Genomic DNA, 20,123 nt, shown 5'->3' with positions numbered 1-20,123 from the left:
ACGTCCGCACCTTATCAGCATTGTGTATATATATATATATATATATATATATAATATTATTGTTCAGAGACTACACACATTATAAAAATGAACACTACCGAAGCAACTTACGATAAACACAACAAATCGTACTAGCTATAGAATTATAAAACTTTGAGAGTTTGTAGGTTTGGTGTTCTTAGTCTAAATTTGCAAGAATTCTACTCAAATTAAGAATTTTCCTCAGTATAGCAATCTTATGAGCATGCAAATTGTAAACAGCATAAGGCAGATACATGGGGGTCCTTTCAACTTTCTGATACGCCTAATATAATTTTGAAGAGCATTTCTGTTTTCAGAAGCGACTCCCAAATCCGTGTTGAGGCTAATGGGCTTGAAGGGATTGACATTGTACCATTTGAAAAGCCATTTGCAGGTATACCCTCGCCTCCTAGTTTCCTTTCCTCGTTTCTGAATCCCCTCCCTATCTGGTGTTTGCTTCTTTCAATCACACTGGTGATCTGATGCATTAGTGGATGCATAGCTAAACTAGTCATTATGCAGAAGTATAGACTTGGACAGCAAACTCGGAAGCAAAACTCTTCAGAACAAGGCAGAGAGAACAACGGTGAGCTCTTTATAATTCTTGAAACACATTAAACACCGTAGCAAACTGACCGGCTGATTTGGAAAATATTTTCACAAAACTAGTTATCCCTATTGTCAATAGGCTATTGAAGGATTCTGTTGGCATTTATAAAGTGGCAACAATATTTCTGTTCAGAACTCATGAAGTGCTCATCTATCTTATTGTTCTTCTGTCCATATATATTCTGTGTCTTTTGATCTATGTGTTTGGCCTTGGAACTCTTACACTATGCCTTCTCCTTGTACACATTTAGGGGATTCATTTGTACATTTTAGTAATCATCATTCGACAGAGTCTACCACCAAATCCTCGAGAGGTAACTCAGAACAAGGGTACGTATATGAAATTGGTACTTGTCAACGACAAAAACTTACTCTTGGCTTTTATATACTCAATAATTAGTATCCAACTGTTTTTTCATATTTCGCTGTCAGCTGATGTGCTTACTTTATATAGATAGATGAGAGCCAGAGTTAAAATGTTTACATAGATGAGAGCTGAACTTGAACTGGTGCTTGTCAACTGCGTTTCCTACTTCTCGAATCTTGCTATCAAATAAACTTAAATTATTGCCCCTTTGTTTAGACAACATTTTCCCTAGTAGAGAATATGTTCCTTTAATAGAAATAAGAGGTGTCCTAGTAACCTAAATAGCAATAACAGTTTCATTTTTACTTGCAACTTCCAGGAAGATGGCTAACAAAGTCAAACTACAATTAGTCCCTTGTCAATGTTCTTAGCTAGTTTGGATTTGTGTGATTTCTTATTTTACCCCAACCTGGATACTGATCAATAGTAAAACTCAAAACAGAACAATTCCACTTTCGGAGGCAATCAAGTGCCAGATTGAAGTACAGAACAAATTGCAAGAGCAACTTGAGGTACGTTGTTTTGCCATTACAATACATGGTCAAACAGTTCACTAGCTTATGTTTTTCGTGCTCAATTATTAATGATCGGTGCTAATCAAAATCGTGCTTTATCATCATGGACTCATTTTCATGAGTGCTCTAAAGCATATGAAATCTTAATGCAGAATGGTAAATTGGGAATGAGAATAATAGTTGTCGAGTACAACTAGTTGACTGCATCCCGTGTACTATATCTAATTTTGCCATATTTTATTAGGTTCAAAAGAAGTTGCAAATGAGAATAGAAGCCCAAGGGAAGTACTTACAAGCTATATTAGAGAAAGCTCAAAAGGGTCTCTCTGTTGACATGAAGGGGCCGATTACTGCAGAAACCACAAGAGCACAATTGACAGACTTCAATTTGGCTCTATCAAACTTCATGGAGAATATGAGCGAAGAAGAGAGAAGAGTAAGCATGTTAGAGATGAATGAGGCTTATAAGAAGAGCAATGGTCCAACCTTCCAGATTTATGAGGAGGGGAATATTGCAGAAGAAAATAAAGATTCAAAGCTTAAGGTTGAGAGGGGTTCTATACACTTTGACTTAAATACTAAAGGTAGCTATGATTACGTTGGTTCAAATGGAAATGAATTCGAACCAAGATGCTTTCGGTTACAAGATAGTTCACTTTGATGGCAAGCATGTAACACTTTGTTGCTGTTTATATTCTATCCTATAGTACAGGGGTGCTTATATTTTGTTAACACAAAAGAAAAGGCAAAATGGTGCAGTTGTTGTCACTCCATTGTGGTTGTACTTTATGGTTTAATCTGAGATCTTACTATACATTTTAATGGGAGTATAATATACCAACATCAGAGCACAGATTCTGCATATATAGATTCGTTTTCGTTACACATTGTGTGCCACTAAACTGTACCTTTTTTCGAAATTAGACTAGTAACTTTTATGTCGTTGCCAACATTTACATTGAATTGTTTACAAAGCCTTCTGTGTGGACTCTGGAGTACAATAATTTTATGCCTTTATGTCCTGGTTTTGGTGGAGTAGGAAGGCTGATGGAAAGTCTAGTTGGTTTGAAATATAACTTTGGTTTTCAGTTTGACCCCATGGATTGGCATTTTTCATTTTCATGTTGCTTCTCATTTCATGTTTTCTTCTTCGATTGAGTCTATTCTTAACCCAGTGGGCTAATGTCAAGACCTTTGGGATTTGATAATGGTCAGTTTGTACAGTACCCCTGCAGCGTGCCCATTTTCCCTTGTGTTACTGACCTCGTTTGTGACCGGCGGAGCTCCGCCATCAAGGGACTGAAGTAGCCATTTCCCTCCTGAACGTGCACTACAGATATCAATTCCCACCACAAAACGTACCATCTTCCCTCCTGAACTTGGACTACAGATATCATTTCCCACCAAAAATGGGATATGCAAATATATCAAGCAGATCTACTATCATATTTTCTTCCATCGACTGCACAAACCAGTTGGTTGGAAGTCACCAAGTCTCGAGCAAACGTTGAGGAGAAACTTCTGTCATTCAATCAAGGGCTAGTTTCAGTATGCCATAAAACGATTAAATCACAAATAGAAAAAGTGCCGGATGACATTTTCACTGTGTCGATAACAATTTCATAGATGAAACTAAACGAAACTACTTAATGGTGCATAAGTATCTAAAAGCCCGATAACCTGAAAGTAAATAGAAAGGAACAGCAAAGCCAAGTTCATCAGAACAAAGAAAACACGACGAAGATTTGTTTATTTTGGAAGGTAAACTCTGTTCTCCCAAATATCCTCCAGCTTCAATTAATCTGCATCCATTTCTTCCAATGCTGCTCTTGCCGCTGCCTTTGCTTCCTCTAGAAGTGCATCTGGAACCTTCTGATGCTGATGGTTCGATTCATCACATACCCAGCTCATTTCCAATTCAAAGTCCTTGTCCTTCGCCTCATCATGTATTCCATAAATGATCTTGGCTACTTCAATAACACCTTGCCGACAAGTCAATTCTGAAAGCTTCAACTTTTCAATCTCAGTTTTAGCAGATTGCCTTCCCTTCCCAATTGCTGCACCAAAATACTTGTAAGAAACACCAGAAGGTTCAACCATGTACAATTGCGGCCCATCTCTGTCATAACCTCCAAGGATGATCCCGCATCCAAAAGGTCTGAGCCACCAATATAGTGTGCACAGATGCACATAACTGGCAACACGATCAGCAAGTTCCTTGATAGGAATCTGTTCACCATAGACATTTTCATAGTTGGTAGCTTCAGACTTTGTCCTGGCAACAATCTGCCTGCCATCAGCTGCTAATCCTGCCACTGCCATGCCAGAGTGGCGATCAACAGAATGGATTCTCCTGTTGGAACCAGGCAGCATCATCTTTGATGCTATGAGCTTTTCCACACCCATAACAACTCCATCCTTGCATTTGATCCCAATTACAGTCCCAGAGTTGTCAACGGCTTTGGTAGCGTATTCAATCTGGAAGACACGGCCATCAGGAGAAAATGTGGTGACTGAGAGATCGTAGCCTGTTCCTATGCTAGCCATCTTCTTCTGGGTGTTTGTCAACTACAAAACTACAAATAGGCAGGCTATAAAAACCCCAAAAGAAAACAAAACAAAAACAGGAACTTCCAAATTATATCTATATGGTTCAGTTAGAGAAAGAAAAGCAAGCTAAGCCAACCATAAAAAAACTATAGTTTTCTGGTTTGCTAACCCAAATCTACATTCTGTGTACCAAATTAGCATTTGGCACATTATATCTTAGATACAGTCGAATCAGTTATACGAGTTTTAGTTAGAACAACAGGGTAACCTTCTGCTGGTCAAGTAACTTTAGACTAACCAACACAAACAAAGTCGGTTTATTTTTTGAGCAAATTCTTCAAAAGCTGGACAGATTTATAAAAATCATTTGTAAAGGTTTTGGAAACCGTATGGAAAAAAGTGAGAGCTAAAATTTTGCACGTAGTCTTAGTAATACGATACACTGGTTTCCCATCTAAAGAAAGTTACATCTTTTGGCTAAACTAACATATAAACTGGGAAGGTTTCTTACTGTATCTCCAAAGAGCTTTAGGTTTTCAAACAACAAAAAATTTCCAACTGGCATACATCAGGGGTTCTAGTTCGCTAAAATACCATGAACCAAGCTTAAAATGGAAATACTCAAACCGAATTTCAGAGTTTATGGTTCTAAATGGTGTTAAAATCAAGATGGAAGTGATCAATGGAAAACTCTTATTACTCTTCCACATACCAATGGAATAGCTTAGAAAACAGATCACAATGATAATAAATTATACCAAGACAACATGAAAGACCCCAGTGGATGGAAGTGAAAAATAGGAACTCTTATTACTCCTGCACATTCCCTTACAATTACAACGGAATAGCTTACGGTAAAGATCAAAACTTCAATCAATTATACCACGATAAGATGAAAGACTAATTCCTAAGAACATAGAAATTGCACAAAAGACATAAATCAATTCGGACTGCTATCAATCTGAAGGCAGATGAAGGAGACACCCCAAACCCCCAAAAGAACAACAAAAACAAACACCACGTCATGTGAATTCTAATCAAGTTAGTAAAGAGCATTCTAGGACCGATTGCTATACACGATGCAAAAAGTACTCGCTAAATAATAATAGGCTTTACGTGATAGCTTGCTCAAACGGGCTTAGCAATGTTAAATTAAATAATGGCTGTACTGTTAAATTTCCTCGTCTGCTAGTTTCCTCCCACGCCTTGCACTAAGAAATTGCAGCTTACGATTCTCTCTAAATTTGTGAGAGAAACCTAACCCTAAGTCTATCAACCTGTAAAAACCTAGTGGTGCGATGCTAGTCTTCCATAACCCCCATCAACCAACAATTTAGCATCAGTACAAGGCCTAAATCAAACAACAAAACCTTTCTACAAACTACTCCCCTTTGTCCTGCATCGAAACAACAAAAAGAATACCTCAAACAAAACAACCATATACACAAGAAGCAGCAAAAATTAGGCCCAACTCTTTTGAATTTAAATCAACTATTGACATATCATGAGAATCCTCAAAGCAACAGTATATACATTAGAAGCTACTGCAATAAATCTCCATGGTAGATCATACACAAACTAGTCCTCACTCCTCAGTAAAATCAGTACCCAAAATCGATTACCAAACTTCACACTACAACCTATTTCAAACAGAGATCGAGCTATACACTAACAACAACCAAAAACCAAAACGAAATCGAGGCAGATATCAAACAAGCTGCAGTCATGAATCGATCGGAAGAAGAAAATTACAATAAAACTACATCGATTGAAAGGAGATGAAAGTTGAGGTGGTGTGGGTGTTAGGGTTTTGGAAAACTGAAGCGGAGAGGGAATGAGAGATCAGAAACCGTACCGGAGGCGGCGGGCAACTTGGTTTGTGGCCGGAGGCGGACGATTGTGAGGCGTCGTAGAGAAGAAGAAAACTAGTGAGGAAGAGAATTCAGTAAATTGGGGAGGATGTGAGCTCCGGTCTTTGCTTTTAGTAGAGTTGGGTATATTGCAATTTGACCCCTATATGTACTACAATTATCACATATACCCTTGGCTTATTGTTTAAGAAAACTTTTCGTTTTTGCAATTTTTTTTCTCTTTTGATCTTTGAAACTCTGTTTTTTTCATTATTGATCTTCAACAGTGAAGAGCCTAAGGCAAGGATTCTGTTAGGGTTGGAACCGGTACGATAACCGACTTTTTAGTCCCAAACCGTAAACCGTACAGTAGGCAAATTTTGATACCAATACCGGTCGAAATAGTCAATATCCCGAGAGTTCGGTAACCGAATTTTCGGTCGGTAACGGTACGGTTGGGCTTAGAACCGAATCTTATTAGGCTTTTGAATCTGTCACTTTTTTTTAATGAAAAACAGGCCTAGACAAAAAAATAAGCAACAACAGCAAAATAGTGATTCAAACACGGTAGAAACCAAACATTTTACTGTGTTTCAAATGTTAAATTCCAACCCAAGTAACAAAATTACAAATCCACAAACTCAGTCTCAGTGTCTCACAATCAACAAAGTTACAAAGGCACAAAGCCACAAAATTCAAACAGAAATGCCAAAATCCAGAGTCACAGTAACTTGCATATAACTGTATTCACACTAAAAAATAAAAAATAAAAAATAAAAATTGAATCACTCAAACTAGTTCACACTTCATAAGCAACAAACTAAAATACTTAGACACACAGTAGCACTAACAACAGTCTAAATGATCACACATCTGCTGCACACTAACTGTAGTCGGTAGTTGGGAACTACATTCCCCGCCCATAGACCAGTCATGAAACTTATAGATACGATGTATATCCTACCTCGTCATGGTGAAAGATCATCGGTACCACATCGGGAAGGTGTTCCTCTAAGCTCCATAAAAAGACACCATGATAATAATTATGTATAGTTTGTCCCACATTGGAAACATATAATAAGAGGGAATCTTCCTTAGCTATAAAAGGAAGACTTCCCATATGTAGAAAGGATGGATAGATAGATGAATCCCTACCCACTCCATCATGGATGGATCCCTACTCACTCCCCAAAGGCCTATTGGCCATGATAGTTGATTCGTAAGTGGACGTAGCCATGTCCTCCGATGGCATGGTGAACCACTATATGTCCTTGTCTCTTGCTCATGATTTTTTATTGTTCGAATTCCACAGTGATTCTACATAGTCTCCGGGATTATGCAGAAACACTAACAGTCTAGCATAGTGCACACAAGTGACACCAACACACCCTATCAGCCTAAGTGCCTAACTGCAGCTGCATATTCTAATACTAAGTTACTAACCCTAAAGAAATAAAAGCCTAACAACAATGCACTAAAGACCAAACCCTTAAACAAATGCACAAACACAACTCTAAAATCAGTAAAATGCACAACATTGACAACTGACAATACCAAACCTTGAAACAAATACACAACACCCTGAAATAGTGAAACTTCAAGTCATAATTCATAAAACACAAGTCACAACTCACAAGGCACAAGCATTAGTGAATTACAACAATATACAACTTACTGAAACAGTAAAGTTTGAAATAGAAATTAAAGTCTGAAATAGTAAAGACTGAAAGAGTTTAAAGTCTTAACAAAAAAAAAAAAAACCAAAACAGTGATGACAAATTCAGAAACCTTGGATTCCAAACACACTACTGGCCTGTTGGCCTGTTGCTACACATTTTGTCCAGAGCTTCCAGTAAGCTCTATTGGGGTTGTTGTTGCCTCCAGTCCTTAATTGAAACCATTTTCTGCAAAATAAATAAAATTCACATGGTTAAAAAAATTAAAGTCTAATTTGTCATAGCAAATTCATAATGTTTTCTAATAAGTACCACTCTCAATCTCCGCCAACTTAGTATAAATGGCGAGCTCATCTTTAGTGGGATCCTTGTATAGGTTAGGTGGATCAGATTTTAACCAATCACTTGTGCACACCAGAGCCTCTACTATTTTTGGTGTCAATGATGCTCTAACAGGATCGACAACTCTTGATCCTATACTAAATGCATTTTTTCAAAGGCCACTGTTGAGCAAAGAATAACAAATATATTCTTGGCCAGCTTTTATAGCACTAGAGAGGTTGCCTTATTGCCTTTCCACCACTTTGTAATTTCAAAACTCTTGGAGAAGATGCTGACATATCTATCGAATAAGTACTGATCAACTTCATTTCTTATACATAGAGATTGCTCAGCCACCTTCTCCCTTGCTATCTCCCTGCTAACCTCATCGAGGCCATCCAAATCATCTGCTTCCATTTCTAAACCATTACCAAAAGTCTGCTCAGCCATCTCATTTGTGTCTTCACCTCTATATTCTTCATACATCTATATCTTCTTCAAGTCACTTTCTATCGATCCAGTTACCACGACACTTGCTTTAACTTTTCTCATTGTCACTTTAGCCCACTGCAACTTGTATCTTAGGTCCAAAACATTAGCTATCATGATCACCTAGTTCACAACCTAAAAACTACCCCAATACTTTTTAAACTTGGCCTTCGTAGAAGCAGCAACCCTCTTCAAAACATCATCAGAAGTCTCACAAGCCTTGTCAATCTCAGTCTGCAATGTAATCATCTCAACAAATAAGATGTTTGCAGTCACTGTTTTCCATGCACTAAGCCTCAAAGTAGCTTCATAACATGTCTTAAAAAAAACACAGAAGGCTTTTGCATTCCTCCAGTCATCATAACCCGGTTGTCAAACCTAGTCCTCAAAATAACTTTTAAATGAACCATCTTCTTCTGCCATCCTCCCAAACACAACTTCATACTTAAAAGTAGCTGCAACATAAGAAAAGTGTTATTCCATCTTGTTATTACATCTAATAGAACATTGGCATTAGCCCTGCATTGCTCCAAAACAGCAATTTCCCTAAACTTGTCAACCCTCGCAAATGAACTCCTCACATAATTTGCACAATTCCATATCGTTGCAATCTCATTCTTTAACTCCTTTAAACCATCCTTAACTATTAAGTTAATAATATGACAAGCACATCGTAAATGCAAATATTCCCCATCAAACATCAAAGTCTTGTAGCCCCTTAACATTCTTTTCATGTATTGCACTGCCACATCATTAGCATATGCATTGTCGATAGTGATGGTAAAGACTTTTGAGATCTCCCATTGCCTCAAACATTGCTCCACAACTCTGCCAATATCTACACCTATATGACTAACAATTGGACAAAAGTTTATGATTCTTTTGTGCAATTTACAGTCAACGTCCATAAAAGGAGCTGTAAGAATCATGTAGTTGATGTTTTGTATCGATGTCCAAGTGTCCGTGGTGATCAATATCCTTGTGTCTGCTGCCTTCAAGCCACTCAACAAAAACACCTTCTCATGATTGAACTTATCCAACACACCCTTGGCAACCTACTTTCTATTTAATATCGGTCACTCTGGTTCTAATTCATGGCAAAATTCCAACATATCTCTTGTTTACATGAGACCACATTGAGCTTGTTTCATTCCTCTTAACTGCACACAACACTTCCTCATCATAAATGTTGCAAGTGCACCACTCCGGATCGATTTCCTCCTGAGTTTGGGAACTTACATCTAGTAAAGTATTTCAATGAGGATTTTTGTTGGCTGGTTCTTTTCTTTTCTGTCCACAAGAAGATTGAGGTTGTGAGCTTTGTGTTTGTGGTCGAGGTCAGGTATAGGTTCAGGTTGAGATTAAGATTGAGATTCAAGGAAAGGTTAAGGGCGTTGAGGTTCAGGGAGAGTCCTATTGGCGATGTGTGTAATACATCTAGTAAAGTATTCCAATGAGGACTTTTGTTGGCTAGTTATTTTCTTTTCTACCCACAAGAAGATTGAGGTTGTGAGCTTTGTGTTTGTGGTCGAGGTCAGGTATAAGTTCAGGTTGAGATTAAGGTTGAGATTCAGGGAAAGGTTAAAGGCGTTGAGGTTCAGGGGGACGTCCTATTGTCGATGTGTGTAATGATGCAGTAATCTTTGCATTTACGTTTGATTAAACAGATGGAGATGAGCTACTAGTCTAATTACTCTGAATTTGTGACACTGCTATATCCACTATGAAGTACAAACAAACAAAGAAAAAAAAAGGATTCAACTTCAAGCTCGCAATCAACAAGAACAAATCAACAAATCAAAATGAAATTAAAGAATAGAGAGAGATGAAATGGACTCAGACCTTGTCTAGCTTGCACCCCTTTCCTATTGTACCCCTACCAATTGCGTTGCCGCTCATCCTAACCCTTTGGCGACCAATCTGCTTCGAATCAGAGGCCCAGAGAGAGATGAGTAGAGAGAATCAGAGAGATGCGATGAGCTCGTTAGCTCGGAATGAATCAAAGGAATAAGAGGATGAGAGAATTATAGAGATGCGGACTGAGAGAGGACGAGAGAATAAGAGAGATGCGATCTGAGAGAGAATTTTGATTTGGGATTTAGGGTTTAGGCAAGGATTAAAATCTCTGCGATATATCTGATATATCCTTCGATGTCTCTCTTTTTCGAATGACCGACATATTTATAGGGGTCAATATCTTATCTTCCACCGTATCTACGATATTTCTCCGATATTTAGGAAATATCGTCAAATATCACCGATATTTAGGGAATATCTCCAACATTTATGATATTTTTGATATATCACCGACATATTTAAAAAAATATCTGTAAAAAATTGAAATGTTATCCAGAAAATAAGTAATTCCCTCGAGGTTCCCAATGAAGAGTGGTGGTCTCGACTCTCGACTCTCGAGAAGAGCATGATTCCTTTCGAGATCACTACCAGAAGAAAGACTTTAGCCGACGAAAATAAAAAAACCAAGCCGACGAATTATTTTTTCGTCGGCTAAAGTGGACTTTAGCTGACGAAATTTCCTTTCGTCGGCTAATTAAAAATTTTCGTTGGCTATGGTCAACTTTAGCCGACGAAATTAAAATTTCGTCGTCTGAATAATTTTTTTCGTCGGCTATAGTCTGTGAACTTTAGCCGACGAAATTTTTAAAAGTTTAGCCGACGAAAAATATAATTTCGTCGGCTAAAGTGCCTTATATTTGCAAATGTGGACAACAACTCATCTAGGAAAAAAAAAACTATACGTAGAACCTTCAAACGCAAAAAAGTCGTGAAATAAGATATGACCAGAATGGTGAAATATGTCTACAGTTGAAAAATCACGGTATTCTGGTAAAGTCTCGGTGCCAATAGTTGCGGTCAATGCAATTTACCCTTATTATTCACTATGCTGCAGATTTGGTTTTTGGTGTCCGATTGACTATTGTGATACCTTTCCGGAAGCGTAACGGCCCTACGAGTCAAACTCATTGCTAATGCTATGATGTATAGGCCTTTTTGGCCATCCGAGTCCATTTAGGGCTTCAAAATGCAGTTTTCTTATTTCCGATTAGAGTTGACCGTTTCGATCGAGCCCTTAACGTTTTCGAATCCAGTTGAATTTTTTACCATAGACATCTTTCGTCATAATGATCATATCGGACGGTCGAATTATGGTTTGTAAATTTTAGTCATCGGAATCACAACGTGTCTACTATTTACCGTTATTATTCCCTATGGGGAGCCCTATCGTCGGAAGGTAAATGTCTCAAAATTTTTATATGGGCAGTTGTGTCTCATCTACGTGAGAGTTTTTTGTGTGGAAGGTTTGACCAAACCACGTAATATAAAAGGAGATATGAGCGTTTTCGTGTGATAAGTGATGATGGATTAGGGTTAACCGTTTCGATCGAGTCCTTAACGTTGTCGGATCCAGTTGAATTTTTTACCATAGACATCTTTCATCATAATGATCATATCTGACGGTCGAATTTTGGTTTGTGAATTTTAGTCATCGGAATCACAACGTGTCTACTAATGTTGTATAACTTGTTTAGTAGGTTATACAACTTTGTGAACCAACTCTATATAGGAAGCAAAATTATCAAAAATCTCGTGAAATAAGATGTGTTCAGAATGGTGAAATACGGCTATGGTTCAAAAATCACTTAAATCGGGTAAAGTCTCGGTGCCGATAGTAGCGGTCAACCCTATTTACCGTTATTATTTCCTATGGGGAGCCCTATCGTCGGATGACAAATGTCTCAAAATTTTTATATAGGCGGTTGCGTCTCATCTACGTGAAAGTTTTTCGTGTGGAAGGTTTGACCAAACTACGTAATATAGAGGGAGATATGAGCGTTTTCGTGAATTTATAGACTTTAGCCGACGAGATATTAAAAAAGTCGTCGGCTAAGGTCAAAAATTTTTGGGCGGTAAACCAAATTTGGAGGAAAATTTTCAAAGGACTTTAGCCGACGAAAATATATGAAAAGTCGTCGGCTAAAGTCGAAAAGTTTTCAAAATTTTCAACCAAAATTTTTTGGCGGTCAACCAAAAAAAATTTTCAAAAGAGTTTAGTCGACGAAAATAAAGAATTTCGTCGGCTAAAGTTCTTTATATTACCGAAGGTGGATGGTAAGAAGTCTATTTCGCCTGCCAGATTTTCTTCTCGGCTAGCTCCGCCGTCAAGCCACAGAGACCGCCACACTTATCCTAAAAGCTTCGCCGTCGTCTCTACTTCATTGCTGGACAGGTGGTGCATTGAGTGACGCCGCCGTGAGAGATAAATCGAGCTCCAAAACTCCGCCGGTTCGGATTCGGTGTCGATCGAATTTCTCCTTCCTCTCAGGTCACCATTTGGTGAGTTCTATATATGGATAAGTTGAGTTTTATTAGTACTACATTCCCCTAGAATTTGGTAGCTCGATTCGGTATGTGTGAGGAGAATCGAAGATTTGAAGTTTTTAGGGTTTAAAATTGGGGATTTTTATATTTTGATTCAATTGACCTGTTTAGGCTTAGAATTGGGCTTCGACTTCTTCTAGAAAGTTGTTCGAAATGTTGAGAAGAAGATTCTGTCAAATTTTGGGGGTGATTGGAGGTGGCCGAAAGTTTCTGCAGTTTTTTTTTCAAAAACCAGTAACTTTAGCCGACGATATTTAAAGGTTTATTCGTCGGCTATAGTATTTTTAAATTTTTTTATAAGGTTTAGCCGACAAATTATGGCATATTTCGTCGGCTATAGTTATTTTTTAAATTTTTTATTAAGGTTTAGCCGACGAATTATGGTATATTTCGTCGGCTATAGTTATTTTTTAAAATTTTTATAAGGTTTAGCCGACGAAACAGACTATATTTCGTCGGCTATAGTTATTTTTAAAATTTTTTATAAGGTTTAGCCGACGAAACAGTACTATATTTCGTCGGCTATAGTTATTTTTAAAATTTTTTTAAGGTTTAGCCGACGAAACAGACTATATTTCGTCGGCTATAGTTATTTTTAAATTTTTTTATAAGGTTTAGTCGACGAAACATACTATATTTCGTCGGCTATAGTCTGGGAAAAATTTTTTTATTACAGACTTTAGCCGACGAATATCTTAATTGTTTCGTCGGCTAAAGTCTGAGAAAAAAACCGACGACATGTTTTTCGTCGGCTAAACTGCGGGACTATAGCCGACGAAATTTTTTTTTCGTCGGCTAAAGTCATCACAGACGACTTTTTCCCGACGAAATCTTAGCCGACGAATTAAGCTAACAGGCCGACGAAAATCTTTCATCGGCTAAAGTGCTTGTCCTGGTAGTGGATATATCTGGATGCAGATCGATCTATTACACAATTATCAAACTTGGAGATGAGTGGACAGTGGAGGAATATTTACACTTAAGAAAGAGAGTGAGTATAAGATAGAGAACACAGGTGTACTGGTGAGAGTGTGAGATCGTGAGTCCGTGACATAAGATACAGAACACAATTATCCGTGGCAATCCACCTCCTGAAGTGGTTGAAACTGCAACTGCCAATGGAATCAACGTACAAAGGGTATTATCTGAAGAAGTTGTTGGAAACCCAAAAGATAATTTAGACAATGATGATGCATGGGGCGGCACAGCAACTCCGGATAGTTCAGATGATGATGAAGATGGTGGAAGCAGAAAAGGTGGTGGAAATACCGGCACCGGGTTTGTATATGGACAATCTTCTACAGTTGGTGGATTGAACAATTTTTCATCTGAAGAAAATTACGATCATGCCTCCTGTGATCATGGCTATAGAAGTACTAGGTATGGAGCGCAAGAGAATATCATGTATGGGAGGAGGACTAGAGGTCCAAATGATGATGAAGATGTTGCTTCAGTTGCGCTAAGTTTTGATTCTATCAGTTTAGGTAGTGGGACTGGAATTTCAAATGAATCTCAAGAAGACAACAATCAATATGGCTATAATATTTATGGCTATAATCAATGCGCGGAAGTCAATGATCAGTCATCCAATTGGATTCATCCTTACTATCCACTTATAGGGGAAACAGTCGGCAGCTCCAAAGACATATATGATTATCATATTCAATACTACAATTTGTACTATATGAGTCATATGTCTTGGTCTGATTATTGTACTTTTGTGGATCATTTGTGGATCAACGTGTGTCTTATGACTCTTATCAACAACCTAGATTCTCATTCTAGATGTAGATGAAGTTGATATTTGTAATATTTATATATAAATCCAATAAATTAAATATTTCAGAATAAAAAAATTTTTCCCAAAATACCGATATTTTTTCCCGGGTTTCCCCGATATATCTGAAATCTCCATTTTTCAAAGGACTGATATATCTACCGATACCGATATTTTAATCCTTGGATTTAGGTGAGGGTGAGAGTGAGAGAAGGGGAGAGAATCAGATCAAGAATGAGAGTGAGAGACTAAGAGAGAATGAGAGTTGAGATCGTATTAGGGTTTAGATTGGACGGTTACACTCTTCTTTCAATCGACTAAGATTATATGATTTTATTTTTTATAAAATATTATTAAAAAGTCGATACAGTACGGTACAATATACGATAATTATACAGAATTCAAAACCGTGTACCATACCGTACGTAGTACGCGGTACGGTAGTACCGTACCGAGATGCTAGTTACCGACACCGTTGGTTACTGATTCTGACGGTTCGGTTAGTTTGTCGGTTGGCTCGGTTTTCTTGCGACAAAATGCCAGCCTTATATTTTGTGAGTCTGTTCTAATTTAGACTTTCAGGGGGAGGACAAAGTATCTGTTTGAGATTTCAAAATTCTTAGACATTTTGGACTTTAGACGCACTTGCTCAGTTTAAGCACTTACTTCTCCTGAGAATCACTTTGTTGAATATACCAATCAAATTCAAGAAAATCACCAACTTCACAAAGAACCTCAATGAGAACCACTTTAACTTAATTATATTAGGAACCAAAGAAGATTCAATTACCCAAGAGGAGACAATGTCCACAAATCGACAGTTGCATAGATAGAACACTTTCTAGTTTTAAGACTCGTTGGAAGGTCATAAGTCTGACATCTATAAAGTGACACCATGCTCTTAATAGAACCTAAGCTTGTTACGGAAACAACGAAATATATATTAAGTTATATTTTGTCATATACTTGTGAAAACTAAAATTTGTGATCAGGAAACTACGAATACTTTATGCTAAATGTATTTTTATCTAAATATATATTTTATTAACTATTGTATGTAAAAATATCAAATGCGGTAAAACAGAGAAGTCTCTCTTGTTCTCTCTAGAGTTTTGCTCTTGAGTTATCTCTGAAAAACTTTAGCACATGACTATTGATCAAGATGGTGGAGGATAGGGCAGCGGCATTAACAATCGCAGAGAATGGCCGTGTCTCCTTTGGTATGGCTGGCTGGATCGGCAACTATCTCTGGGTAATCTTTTGCGGTGGGGCGACTTCTGAATCGGAAGCATCTAGACCCCAAGTGTTTCATGGTGATGATGGCGTATGTTTGGGATCTCTAGTGCCGCCTTTGAATTCGTCAGGTAGGGATCGGTTCGTTCTGACTTTCTCAAGGGAGGCAGATGGAAATAAGCTTCTTACAGGCGGCCCTTGGTTCTATGGTATAATCATGTTTCTTTTGGATATCTATGATGGGAAAGGAGATTTGGCCACAGTTGATATACGAGGTTTCCCAACTTGAGTTGAGATTGTCATATTACCCCCTATTCTGATGACCGAGCAGGTGGTGGAGAAGATCAGATCGACGTTAGAGGATGTGATTTATCCGGATAAGAACAACATCCAGCGAGGTCTGAAAGCTATAGTTCGTATTTTCCGCTATCTAGACTCACCTGCGAAGCAAGCATATATACCGTAAGATTTTGAATTTGGCATCGACAGTGAGGCAGTGGTGACTACATTCACCTTCAGATACGTATGAGAAGGTTTTTGTATTTTGCAAGGTATGTGGGATGCTCGAGCATCCTTCTTCTGGCTGTGTAGGTCTGCCAGACGTTTCAGGGACAAGAATTGCATCTGTAGTGGCGGTGGTGGTGCCATAGGTAAACCCTAGCCCTAATCACTTCATGGGGCCTAGGGTTTTGGTACCAAGCCATAACCCTAACTTCATGGGTCCTAGGGTGCAGTATCAAACCCTAACCCTACCTTTTATGGGTCCTAGGGTTAATTTTGGTGGTGAATCCAAATATGCAGGCAAGGCTGGTGGACCATTTTGCCCGCCCCCCCCCCCCCCCCGGACTTTGACATTCTCGCATTTTGGGTTATCAGCTGCTGAATTGACCAAGCGCTGGAACACTATTGCACACCACCGTGTGTCAATTGAGACCAGATGTCATTATTCTTGCTCCTTCGGGTGAAGCGCAAAGCTCATTTCATGGAGTTTTCTTTTGGAAAAAGAGTACAAGCAAAATGTCTTGTTCCCTTGGTCAATTAGTTTGAAGTCAGTTTCGTGCCAAAATTGTCACTGCCTCACTATGCAGGGACACTCCAAGTCTCCCCTCCAAAAAAGCGTAAGGTGGGATGTCTGGTTGGATTAAAGAACAAATTGAAGATGGAAGATGTTTGTCCATGGAAGCTTGCGACTGCAGGTTTGAAGAAGACGAAGAAATGTCAATCTCTACTCGACGTTCATTGGAAACGGGTGAAGGTTCGTTCGGTGTTGTCTTGAGTGTGGAGGACACTTATGCTACTGTGGACTCTAGGGATTCTTTATATATAGGGCTACCCTAGAGTTACATTCTCTAATAAGTTAGTATACTAGCATTTGTTGTTTTTTTCTAGTTTGAATTATTTTTTCTTCAGTTTTTCTCGTTAACTTTGGATTTGTTTTTGGTGATTGCAATTGGTTGTCTTAAAATAGCCTCATGGCTTAATTCTTACATGACCCCTCTGAGGTATACTTTGAACTTGTTTTTGGTGATTGCAATTGGTTGTCTTAAGACAGCCTCATGGCTTGATTCTTATGTGGTCCCTCTGAGCTAAGTCATGTATTTGTAATTTCCTTGTTTATTTAATATAAATCGGTACGTCATTCCTCTAAAAAAAACTATTATATGTAGCTCATTTACAATATACTAAACGTTGTCGAGACCGGCACTGTTCACCAAGTGTTGTTCAAGTAAACAGTGTGCTAACGTTTTTGCCCTTTATGTGATGCTGCATAATTCCTCATGTGTGCCCTCACAATTTTATTCTACTATATAATAAGAAGAATAAGTCAAACCTTGCACCTCTTACATGGAAGCCTTACTTTCATTCACTAGAGTACAAGATCTCTTAGTATTAAAAACCCTAAGGCAAGAGTTTTTCTCTCTGCCGTCAACTATTGATCTCTCTCGCTCAGGAGCCAAGCACAGAGGCACGCAATCCTACCTGCTGGCGCGCCCTTTGGCAACAAACCCTGCAAAGCTCTCGGCTCTGAAAAGCTTTTTTCGAGATGTCTGGGTGCTTGAAGGAAAATTCACCATTCAATCCTGTGAAGAGAATCTCTTTCTTCTCAGTTTTGACCTCAAGAAGGATCGGAACAGAGTGATTTGGGGAGGACCTTGGAATTTTCATCACGCTCCGGTTGTTTTACAAGAGTATGATGGGATCGCACCCTTTGATGAGATCCCGATGACATTGCTGTACTTTTGGGTGCGCATCCTCCAAATCCCTCCTTTGTACTCCACTAAACCTATGATCAAAGACATCACTCCTGTGGCCGGTAAGTACATCGACACTGACCATAAATTGTTTCGTAATACAAAGAAGGCTAGGGTTTTTGTTGCTCATGATATTGCACAGCCTTTCTTTCTGAAAAAGAAGCTGCAATTGGATGTCAATGTGGAGAAGGAAATTCACTTTTTCTATGAAAACATGGCATCAATTTGTGAACATTGTAATCTGATTTATCATGTTGAGGATCGTTGCCCGTTGGGAAAGCAAATCCCAAAAGCTCCGGGTTTGCAAATACCTTCTTTGAAAGTTACACCTGTGGGAGGACTGGGAAATCTCATGGAAACAAATTTTCGGTTTCAAGGAGGACTCCCTAACCCTACCAGCTTGCCTTTCGGTGCGGGTGCGACTCTATCAAAGGCTAGGCGCCTAATTATTCTGAAGAAGAAATTATTTCAAGAAGAAGCGGACTCATCTGCAGGGGAACTTAGTTTGGAACATGCCAATGTAGAGAAGGGCACTACTTGCCCTAGCTCAGGACCCGCACAAACCCTTTGCCTTGATATGATTCTTGAGGATGAAGTGGAGTTAGAAGCTGAATCTGTGATGCCAACAGATGAAGCAGATTCGGTGGTGCAAACAGGTGAAGCAGATTCGGTGGTGCCAACAAGTGAAGCTAACAAGCAACAGGCTCTTACCTTGGCATTGCCTCTTGCTCCAATGAGTTTGAAGATGGTCGTGAAGAGGCAGTAGCCTCCTGCTCTCACAAAGTCCCCAGTTAACACCCAATCATATTACGTAAATTCATGTGGGGACCAGCAGGGGCTGAAAAAAAAAAGTAAAAGTAAATAAATAGACTAAGCAATGAATAAGATAAAAACACTTGGACCAATAACATTAGAGGGGACCAAATACCAGGTGATGTTTCAGGTACAAATTCAAATTTCCCTCCAGAGAAATTTAATTGAGAAAATAAACCTTGATTTATAACCTTAACATTTCCAGCTTCTTTAATGGCTTCTACAAGCTTGAGCTGCAACATAATGTTGTGACTCCGGAAATGCGTCCCCGACAATGTGCATATGACCACGTCACCTAGCTTGACAGCGTTGACGAGGCTCTGGAAATCTGAAAACAAACCCTCGACGAGGTGAGCCCCTTGCTTCTCAAACGAGAACAGCATTTGTAGCTTCTTAACGTCGATGCCAATCTCCGATGCCGGCCTTTGAAGAACATAAGTTGGGTGGCCTGCTGCTAGCTAGGCTTGTCTTGACAATCCTCCCCCCCATGTAACCAGTGTTCCACCAACCACAAGAACCTTGCTCTTTGTAGTTGCCATTTTCTATGCCTAGCTTCCAATATTTGGTACATATATAATCAGAACCAACTCGATCAGACACAGTGACACACTTAATATAGATGAAGATATCAGAGAGGAAATGGTTGGTGTTCTGTATATATATTTTACTAATTTCAGTAATTACGTGGAGTGGTTGGTGATCTAGCTTTGATTTCATTTTGGGAACATGATATATAAACATATCAAATCCTACTAAAATCTGAAGTTGCTCATCTCTGAAAATCAACACAAATCTGGTGAGTAATGGGACCATCGTACGTCATGATCAATTCCACCATAATATGATAATTTCGTCGGTCATTTCTCAGTTTGGTCTTATACATAGTAATTTATCTTCATTATTATTTAATACATTATACAGTAGAACCTTGATAATTTGATAATAACGGTGAAACTGCAGCCGTGAGCTTATCTCGGTAACTGCCTCTGTGTCAGCAGCAGTTCCCGCAACACAGCAATAGATATTGGGCGCCAAGTAATGGATCATAGAGACAGTATAGAGAAATTCGTCCGAATGGTATACAAACATTTGCTTTTTATAAACTTTGATATATCAAGTTTTGTAAATATCATATTGGTATCTCATGTTTTCATCCCGACCTAAGATTGATATATATAGCCATTAAGATTACTAATTTACCCTCCGACTAAAAAATGACAAATTTACCCTTGAATTCTCTGTTTTTTTT

The 20,123-nt window shown here is 38.6% G+C and overlaps 3 protein-coding genes and 1 non-coding gene across 4 annotated transcripts in view; 1 reads left to right on the top strand and 3 right to left on the bottom strand.

Annotated features, from left to right (window-relative positions):
• LOC101311386 (myb family transcription factor APL-like) overlaps nt 1-2,529 on the top strand; it is a 4,035-nt gene extending 1,506 nt beyond the window's left edge. The window contains exons 2-6 of the mRNA XM_004301592.1: nt 339-415; nt 547-607; nt 882-960; nt 1,440-1,509; nt 1,757-2,529. Coding sequence (XP_004301640.1) covers nt 339-415; nt 547-607; nt 882-960; nt 1,440-1,509; nt 1,757-2,173 — 704 coding nt within the window. The 3' untranslated portion in view covers nt 2,174-2,529. The remainder of the gene's footprint in view (nt 1-338; nt 416-546; nt 608-881; nt 961-1,439; nt 1,510-1,756) is intronic.
• A 470-nt stretch (nt 2,530-2,999) lies between these two features.
• On the bottom strand, nt 3,000-6,018 carry LOC101308579 (proteasome subunit alpha type-3-like). The gene is made up of 2 exons (XM_004300114.1): nt 5,918-6,018; nt 3,000-4,088 (listed from the first exon to the last, which is right to left on the bottom strand). The coding sequence occupies exon 2, from the start codon at nt 4,057-4,059 to the stop codon at nt 3,310-3,312; it is 750 nt and encodes a 249-aa protein (XP_004300162.1). The 5' UTR covers nt 4,060-4,088; nt 5,918-6,018; the 3' UTR covers nt 3,000-3,309.
• A 1,713-nt stretch (nt 6,019-7,731) lies between these two features.
• On the bottom strand, nt 7,732-10,784 carry LOC101308383. The gene is made up of 2 exons (XR_184725.1): nt 10,241-10,784; nt 7,732-7,816 (listed from the first exon to the last, which is right to left on the bottom strand). It is a non-coding gene; the product is annotated as an uncharacterized LOC101308383 (transcript).
• A 7,752-nt stretch (nt 10,785-18,536) lies between these two features.
• On the bottom strand, nt 18,537-19,431 carry LOC101308092 (isoflavone reductase homolog). The gene is made up of 2 exons (XM_004300113.1): nt 19,066-19,431; nt 18,537-18,899 (listed from the first exon to the last, which is right to left on the bottom strand). The coding sequence occupies exons 1-2, from the start codon at nt 19,255-19,257 to the stop codon at nt 18,879-18,881; spliced, it is 213 nt and encodes a 70-aa protein (XP_004300161.1). The 5' UTR covers nt 19,258-19,431; the 3' UTR covers nt 18,537-18,878.
• Between the last annotated feature and the right edge of the window lie 692 nt (nt 19,432-20,123).

This window comes from Fragaria vesca, linkage group LG5 (assembly GCF_000184155.1).
Source record: "Fragaria vesca subsp. vesca linkage group LG5, FraVesHawaii_1.0, whole genome shotgun sequence".
NCBI classification, from domain to species: Eukaryota; Viridiplantae; Streptophyta; class Magnoliopsida; order Rosales; family Rosaceae; genus Fragaria; species Fragaria vesca.
The sequence above is the reverse complement of the archived record's forward strand: the minus strand, read 5'-3'. Positions and strand labels throughout refer to the sequence as shown.